The sequence below is a fragment of the Cheilinus undulatus genome, linkage group 12, assembly GCF_018320785.1.
Source record: "Cheilinus undulatus linkage group 12, ASM1832078v1, whole genome shotgun sequence".
NCBI classification, from domain to species: domain Eukaryota; kingdom Metazoa; phylum Chordata; class Actinopteri; order Labriformes; family Labridae; genus Cheilinus; species Cheilinus undulatus.
In genome coordinates, this window is record NC_054876.1 from 21,558,670 (window position 1) to 21,567,120 (window position 8,451).

Here is an 8,451-nt window from a genome sequence, read left to right on the forward strand (position 1 = left end):
TTTTTGTAAATAAAATTGATTATGAATCATTACTCTTTTTTAATCAATGAATATAATAAGATATGAGGCCTTGGTTGGGGAAACAAACACAAATATCACATCAAATAAGAGCTTTCTTAAAGACTGACATTATGACCACCATGTCAGCTATACTGTCAGTTCTTAACAGTGCAGACAGCGACACATTCTTGTTAGAGATATGACAATATTGTTTTTATGTCAGTCTTCTTTGTTTCTCTTTTTTTTTGTTGGGGGGGGGGGGTGTTAAAGCAAACTAGTTTTTTGTAGTTTACACCAAATTGTGCAACTGGTGGTTATGAGAAAAAATGTTCAGAGTTTCTTTGGATAAAAGACTTCTTCAACTAAATGACTTCATGAGGGTAAAGAGAAAGAAAAAATTAATCTGATCAGACCAGATCTTCACAAAATGACACATTTTGGTTTCGTTTGACAATCACAAGATCTACTTTTGTTGCAGGAATATTGAAAGAAGTTTTAATGGTGAAAGAGTTTGGCCTGGGGTTGTTACTCAATACTTTTGTGAACTGAACAAAACTTGACGCAACAACAATCAAAACCAGTCTGATGTCAGAGTTGCAATAAAGTGCAGCTAGGTCAATTAATCATATTTTCTTAAAATATTAATTACTGAGGCTAATTAAGCACCACATTCTCTGCAACCAAAGATGCTCCAAGCATGCTTGTGCAGAGAAAAGTGACTTACTGTGTACTGCAACTTTTAATGATACTCAGACCGAGAAAAGCTAGAAAACTGTATCTATGAAGGCTGAAAATCACAGGTTTGATCAACCAAGCCTCATGCAGGGCAAACAAATACTGTTCATCAAAATGTTTAAGATCAAATAAGGCTACCCTCCACATTGTCAGATTTTTTTGCCTTTTTGAAAGAATCAGGAGCTGAACTGAGTTGCTGCAAAACGAATGCATTTTGTTTAGTTTTATACCTTTAAAAAATAGTATTTCATACTTCCATAACAGTGTTATTAGTCACAACAATCAGTAAGTTGACTGTCGCTTTGATGACGTGCATGCAGAAATTACATGTAGACATTTCCAAGGTGACATTCAGAGTGAAAGCGTTCGTAGTGTTAGATCTGGAGTGTAAAAAGGTGGATTGGTTGGATTTCAGTTCTTGGGCTGCTGTTAGCATGGAGGATTATCTGTACATCTATAGTTGAAGTGCCAATAAGCAAGGCACTAGACCCCCCCACCCCAACCCCACCTGCTGTTGCGTCTTTAAATTAAAACTTTAAATCCCGAGTGAGATGCCTCTTATTTTACAAATGTGACACATAAAAAGTGCTACATATAGCCTTTTTTAAAATTTCAGACATATCTCCCTGTTGCAAGTGTTGCTGCTTGTCCCTTGTCTTTCTCCTCTCTTGCTTTGGGTTGTGTCTGTTTAAGGAGCAAAACAGGAGCAAAAATGTTCTGGCTAATATGAAAATTCAAGTAAAGTTTGTCCTTGGATGCAGATTTCCCACAGCTGTATCTCATAATCATCTCATGGTCGTGTCCCTTACAACAAAAAAATAAAAAATAAAGATGAATGTTTTGATCTTTCAAATGCTACATGAAGCACAATGAAACTAAATGTGTCATGAAAAATTACAACTGTTTTTAGAACAATAAAAGCCCCTTGCTTATAAACATCCGGAACATTTTTTTACTTGGTATATGGACTCCAAAAAGTGAAATTAAACAGTTAACTCACTTTGATCTCCAGCTGCAGCACTGAAAACTAACAGTATTATATCAGGTGGCAGGCATACAGAAGACACCAACACGAAAATAGAAAATCTCGTCCTCACTGCCTCGCAGCAGTCTGGGAAAAATCACACAATCAACCCCAGGATCTGGCAGGAAACCTGTACACTTGCGTCTCTTATTGGAGGATGAATAGAGACAGAGTCAAATGTCTACTCATTAGCCGTCTTCTCTTTGCAGGACGGTTCACAGAGGATCTCTTTGTGTGGGATGGGGTAGGGGAAAGCTGCCCCACTGCAGGTGCTACCATAAGCCAGTTTGTTGAGGCGAGAGAGGCCCTTGATGCTGCCAGGAGGCCGCCCAGGGCTGACCTTATACCCTGCCGCTCTAGTCGTACCCAGCGGCCTTCCCGGGCTTGTCTTGAACCCTGCAGCTCTGGTGGTCCCAAGGGGTCGCCCCGTGCTGGTCCTGTATCCAGCTAGCTTGGTGGTTCCCAAAGGCCTCCCACGTCTGCCCGTCTTACCTACAGCCTTGCTCTTCTTTTTGCCGTCATCTGGTGCTTGATCTGTGTTTTTAATGCCGGGTATTTTTCCAGGCGAGCGAGCATCACCCCCGAGCACATCCTGTCTCTGGCACACCATAGGCTTGTGGCTTTGGGTGGGCAAGGCCATGGGAGCCAGTGTCATCTGTAGGGCTGATGGAGGGGGAGGAGGGTAGAACTTGTTGGGCTGGGAGGTGCACAGTTCAAAGTGGGGAGTGGGATGGTGGCCATCTTCTGCGAGGCATGACGGCCTGCTGTTCATGCAGAAGTCACTGCTTGTCACCTGTCGCATCATCTTCTGCTGGGGGTCAGAAATAAATTACAACTATGTTATCATCACAAATAAAAACATTCAAATATCTCTGGTTAACATAATGGCAGAATAAATGTTTAATTTCGGAAGGAAAGTTAGAAGATATCAACATTTTGGCATACATTTAAAAACACCTGGCTAAATTCTGTGTAGTAAAGCCAGGCATTTCAGACTTTGGACTCAGTTAAAACTAAAATGGAAGAAAGATTACACAAGTAATCTAAGATTCCCAGGGTCATCTGTCTCACCCATTATGGGGGAGACAGTCCCAGCCTCATCAATAAAAAAGCTTAGCAACAGACCAAGAGCATTTCAGAATTGAAAAACTTTAGCAAGTGTCACAAAATTGGGATTTAAGATATTCTAAAGGTGTACTCATGTAGAAATATATAATAAAAGCTGTGAAAGGGAAGGGGCACAGCAATGAAATCAATTCAAAGTGAATTATTAAAGAGAGAAAATCCAGAGACTGATTGCATGTAAGCCTCAGAAAAAGGCCCCCTTTCCCACTGATTTCCATTATTTCAGTTATTAATAGTTCATAGGAAGTTACAACTCCTCATCCACACAGAAAGATATTAATTTAGTACTGTATTTTTGGATGAAAAATAGATAGGGGAATGGATACCTGTTGCAACACCAAGACCTAAAAATGAACTGAATCATTAGAAGTCATCTGGTCATGTTTCTTTTATTAAACCTTTTTCCACAAAGCAAATTTGCCATTGAAATTATTATCAAAGTCTCTGTGAATTCAAGATGCTCCCATGTTAGCGCTAGCATTAGATCATAGCCTCGTAATTGTTGACCACATTACTCATGTCATGTCCTCTTTATAAAGTTGGATCATGCTTCAAAACAGTTTAACATCCATGTTTGCATCCTCAAGTTTTACATAAGTTTAGACTTACTTTTGATTTAAAACCTGACTGGATAGTTTGGCTAAGGCGCATCTGGTTAAACTCCCAATCTCTACAACACACTGCAGCTTCCTAGAGCTTTTCAATAGGAAACATCTGGATTGTCCCCTGGACAGTGGATGAGAAACATCCAAACAGAGCTACCACAGTCAGAGTCTACTTAACTCCAGGTTTAAACTTTTAAGTCCAGATGTAACATCTTGCACACATTAACAGCTTATGATACATGAATGTGCAACAAACCTCAAATTAAAACATACTGAAATTCCAGTATACAAAGCAAAGGTCAGTATTAATAATCAGGCATAGTAAAAGAGCTGCTGCGCAACATTTTGAGTCTAAGAAAATACTCAGGTACAAGGGCACACAGTGCCTATAAAAAGTATCCAGACCCTTGAATGTTTTACCCTTTTATTGATTTTAAGAATCAGCCAAGGCCAATATAATTAGATTTTTTGACAGAAAAATCTTTAATGTCAGAGTGAAAACAGATTTCTATAAAGTAATGTAGGTTAAATAAAATTGTGCAATGAATAATAAGAGAAAGCATAAACATTCACCCCCTTTAAAGAGACCGACCTAATTCAACAGAGGTCTAGCCAATTGGTGTTAGTTGTCACACAATTGGTGAAATTGGGATCACCTGAGTGTGGTGAATGTGTCTAAGGTGATTGTAGTATAAAGATACCTGTGTCTGGAAGGTCCAGTCACAGGTTATTCAGTATTCCTGGCTTGCATTACACAATGAAGAAAAAAAAACACTCCAAGCAACTCAGAGAAAAGGCTACTGAAAAGTATAAGTCAGGGAATGGATACAAAAAAAAATCCAAGGCACCGAACATCCCCTTGAATTCAGTGAAATCCATCATCAAGAAATGGAAGAAATATGGCACATGTGTGAATCTGCCTAGATCAGGCTGTCCTCATAAACTGAGTGACCGTGCAAGAAGGAGACGAATGAGAATGGACACCAAGACATCTATGACTACTCTGAAGGAATAACAGCAGATGAGACGGGAGAGGCTCTGCATACAACTGTTGCCGAGGTTCTTCACAGTCAAAGCTTTACAGGAGAGTGGCAAAGAGAAAGCCACTGTTGAAGAAAACTCAGATTATAAATTGACTAGAGTTCACCAAAAGGCATGTGGGAGACTCCATGGTCAAGTGGGAGAGAGTTCTTTAGTTTTTTTGGTCATCAGACAAGACGCTATGTTTGGCGTACACCGAACACTGCACATCACCACTAACATCCCCACTGTGAAGCATGGTGGTGGCAGCATCAAGCTGTGGGGATACTTCTCGGCAGTCAGCCCTGGAAGGCTTGTAAAGGTACAGAGTAAAATGAATCAGGCAAAATATAGGAAAATGCTGGAGGATGGTCTTATTCAATCTGCAAGAGACTTACAGCTTGGGAGAAGATTTATTTTCCAGCAAGAAAATGACCTGAAGCATACAGCAAAAGCTACAGAGAAATTATTTAAGACAACAAGGAGAAGAATCAAGTAAAATTAAAGTCTCTAGATGTGGAAGCCTGATCGTGACGTGTCCACACAGACTCAGTGCTGTGATTGCAGCCAAAGGTGCATCTACTAAATACTGACTTGAAGGGGGTAGATATTTATGTGGTCACTTATTTTAAATTACATATCTTATTTGACATTACTTTGTAGAACTCTGTTCTCACTTTGACATGAAAGAGTATTTTTGTAATTGTTTTTTGTCAAAAAGGCCAAATTATATTGACCATGATTTATAAAATCAGTAAAGGGGTAAAACATCCAAGTGAGCCAATACTTGTATAGGCACTGTATACTGTATAAACTCGATGACTTAACAAGGATTCAACACTGCAGGTGTGTATGTCTGTGTTCATTACTTCATACATTTTTCAGGACTTGCATATTTCAGCAAGATGATCACAACACCATGGCTTCACAGTAGAAGAGTCCGGTAGCTGAGCTGGCATGCCTGCAGTCCAGACCTTTCCGCAATAGAAAAATTTGGGGCATCATAAATGAAAAATCCGGCACAGAAGACCAAGTACTGTTGATCAGCTCCAATCCTACATCAGACAAACATGGGAAAACATTCCTCTCCCAAAATTCCAGCAACTGGTCTTCTCACTTCCCAGACATTTACTGTTGTTGGAAGAAGAGGGGATGCTACACACTGGTAAATGTGGCCTTGTCCCTACTTTTTAGAGATGTGTTGCTGTCATCAAATTCAAAATGAGCTCATAATTTTCACGAAAAGAGAACATTTCTCATTTTAAACATCTGATGTGTTGTTTATGTTCTATTGTGAATAAAATATGGGTTTGTGAGATTTGCAAATCATTGCATTCTGTTTTAATTTACACCCAGCGCCCCAACTTTTTGAGAAATGGAGATCAGCAGAATATTTCTTATTCATTCTTTCTCTCTTCCCACTCTGATGCTCAGCTGATTATTGGTTGTCACTCTCTTAAGTACTAAGCTAATTTCATTCTGCCACAACCTTGTTTGACTAATCATCATGCACCTGTCATATTTACCGCCACCAAGGAGGTTATGTGATTGGGTGGGTTTGTTTGTTTGTTAGCAACATATCTCAAAAAGTCATGGACGGATTTTCATGAAATTTTTTGAGGAAATGTCAGAAATGGCATAAGGAAGAACTGATTAGATTTTGGGACTGATCCGGATCACTGTCTGGGTCCAGGAATTTTTTAAAGGATTCTGTACTATTGGGGGATAGGGCTGCGCTGTTACCACTTTACACCAGAAGATGGCGGACATGAGTAACTTATCCAAAGTTTTGGAGTTTACAGAGTTTGAAAGATGCACGCCCGGTCGGGGGAGTCGGAGCATAACAGAGAGAAAGACAGCTAATTGGAGCGAGAATACTCACAATGCTGGGAGGGATAGAGGAATATTCACCCTCTGCCATAACTTTCACACATAGTGAAACCAATGCTTTGCCTTAGCATGTCTCCAACCCACGGGGGATGGAGTAATCGGCGAATTAGGTTTGGGAGTGATCCAGATCACATCTTGATCCAGGAATGTTTTTAAAGGACTCTTCACTATTGGGAGATAGGCCTAATGGCAGAGGCCTGCGCTCTCTGAGTGCTTTTCTAGTTTTAATCTGTCATCCTTTCTCCTGCAGTCAGCCTTTAATTTTAGTGTGGACACTGCAACCCTCCTCCACCCCAGCCACCTCCATTCAGTTCATCAGCATCTAGTCCAGATCCTTACAAGTCCTCTGCTCATCTCACCACATTTTCTGATGCGGTTCATGCCTTTATGCAGCTAATGTGTCAGGAATAAATGGCATTTGCAGGAATATAGTACTAGTTGTTGTTATCTCATTGAGAGCGTATCTGAAGGGAGTTTTAGTTCTCAATGAGGTGCTTTTAAATGTTTTTCCAGAGCCTGCATCCAAATCATCCAGTTGTGTCCGCTGATTAATTTCAGCTGAAACTTCAATCATCTAACTTTATCCAAAACCAACAGGAATTTGCAACATCAGATCCTTAACTTGACCTTTTGCTGCTACTTCCAAACACATTTAAAACTTATTTTTTTATTGTAAAAAACACCAAGTCTCTCTTGTACTGGAAATGACCTGTTACTCTCATTGTTAAAGTCTGTTTATTTTAGAAACAGAAGGCAAATATTAGGTTCTACAATAAAAGTAGACAACTCTATCTGAGATAAGTGTGTTGCTTCTGTTTAACACTGCACAAGTGTTGTGCTTCATATTATAAAGGGGAGTATTATGGTGCATGGAAATGTTCTGCTGATATGAGCCTATATCTAACAATACCAAAAATGGGCTGACAATATTGGCTTTCCTGAAATCAATGGACAAATTGCCTCACTTTATAGACCAGGATTTAAGGAAAAAAGTCTCCAAATGATGAATAAAAATGTCTCAGAAATGTGATACAGGTTAGGTAACAAACAACGAGGTCTATTTAAAGTGGTCTTATAGCGTCTCTGAGCCAAATCCTGTATATGTAGCAGCTGGTGGTCTGCAGCTGACCCTGACCTAAGACATAGGTCAGCTGCAGGATTTCCCCGTCATAACTACAGCTCTATACACATTCATATGGGAATAATTCCTGTAAAGCCATCACTGCTTGCATTTTTGGTTGCACAGTGCTCATAACGGAGGCTGGATGTAAGGAGGTGTGTTCTTTACTATCACATACACAGTGCTTTCAGTAGTGACATTCATTCACAAAAAATATGCACATGGATCCCGCATCTCTGCCTAAAGACGACATTTAAACACCGCCCTCTGTGTCACTTAGCTCTTTGTAACAAACACTAACGGCTGATTTTCACCTCGTTTTCGCGGGAATAATGGTTCAATAGAAACGGCTTTGAAATGTTTTTCAAAGAGCTGAAAACTACGATGATAACGAACCACACTGCGTACATATAGGCCCTACAATAGGTCCAAGCACACCCTCCAGCCACACTGACACTAAGGTTACTGTACCTCGATTGTTTGCAGATCTCGGAGTTGAAAGGGTTAAGGAGAAAAATGATCTTTCATCCCTCAAAGCGTGAGTCGATCCATTTTTTCCCAAAATTATTTGTCACCACAGGATATCTGCTAGCTAACCTTTCGCCAGCACACACAGCTCTATCGATGTGAAAGTAACCGAGGCGTTTAATGCTTCGGCTGGACGTGTTTTTATCTCCCAGCTCCAGAGGTTTGGATTAGAAACGCAGCCATTTTCCATTAAAAATTAATAAGACGGGAGCGCAGTCTGAGCATGCGCAGTGCACCAAACAGGGATGAGAAGAAGAGGTTGTTCTCCTTTCACGGCTGAACCTCTATGACATTCAACAGCATTGTTTTTTTTACTTCAGATACACTATATCTGGCTTTGTTGGCTAAAGAGCTTCACTAAAGCTGCTCTAATTCACCGGCATCGTATTTGATTTACACTACAG

General features: G+C 40.1%; 1 protein-coding gene across 4 annotated transcripts; it reads right to left on the minus strand.

Moving 5' to 3' along the window:
* Window positions 1–1,303: 1,303 nt before the first annotated feature.
* On the minus strand, window positions 1,304–8,214 carry c12h5orf24 (chromosome 12 C5orf24 homolog). Of its 4 annotated transcripts, none has more exons than XM_041801862.1 (2): window positions 7,991–8,214; window positions 1,304–2,567 (listed from the first exon to the last, which is right to left on the minus strand). In XM_041801862.1, exon 2 carries the CDS (start codon window positions 2,562–2,564, stop codon window positions 1,941–1,943), a length of 624 nt encoding a protein of 207 aa, XP_041657796.1. In that variant the 5' UTR covers window positions 2,565–2,567; window positions 7,991–8,214; the 3' UTR covers window positions 1,304–1,940. The 4 variants fall into 4 exon arrangements, 3 of the variants coding, with proteins under 3 accessions (XP_041657796.1, XP_041657795.1, XP_041657794.1); XM_041801861.1 differs by having other exon boundaries at window positions 1,304–2,570; XM_041801860.1 differs by lacking the exon at window positions 7,991–8,214 and adding an exon at window positions 5,386–5,431 and having other exon boundaries at window positions 1,304–2,570.
* Between the last annotated feature and the right edge of the window lie 237 nt (window positions 8,215–8,451).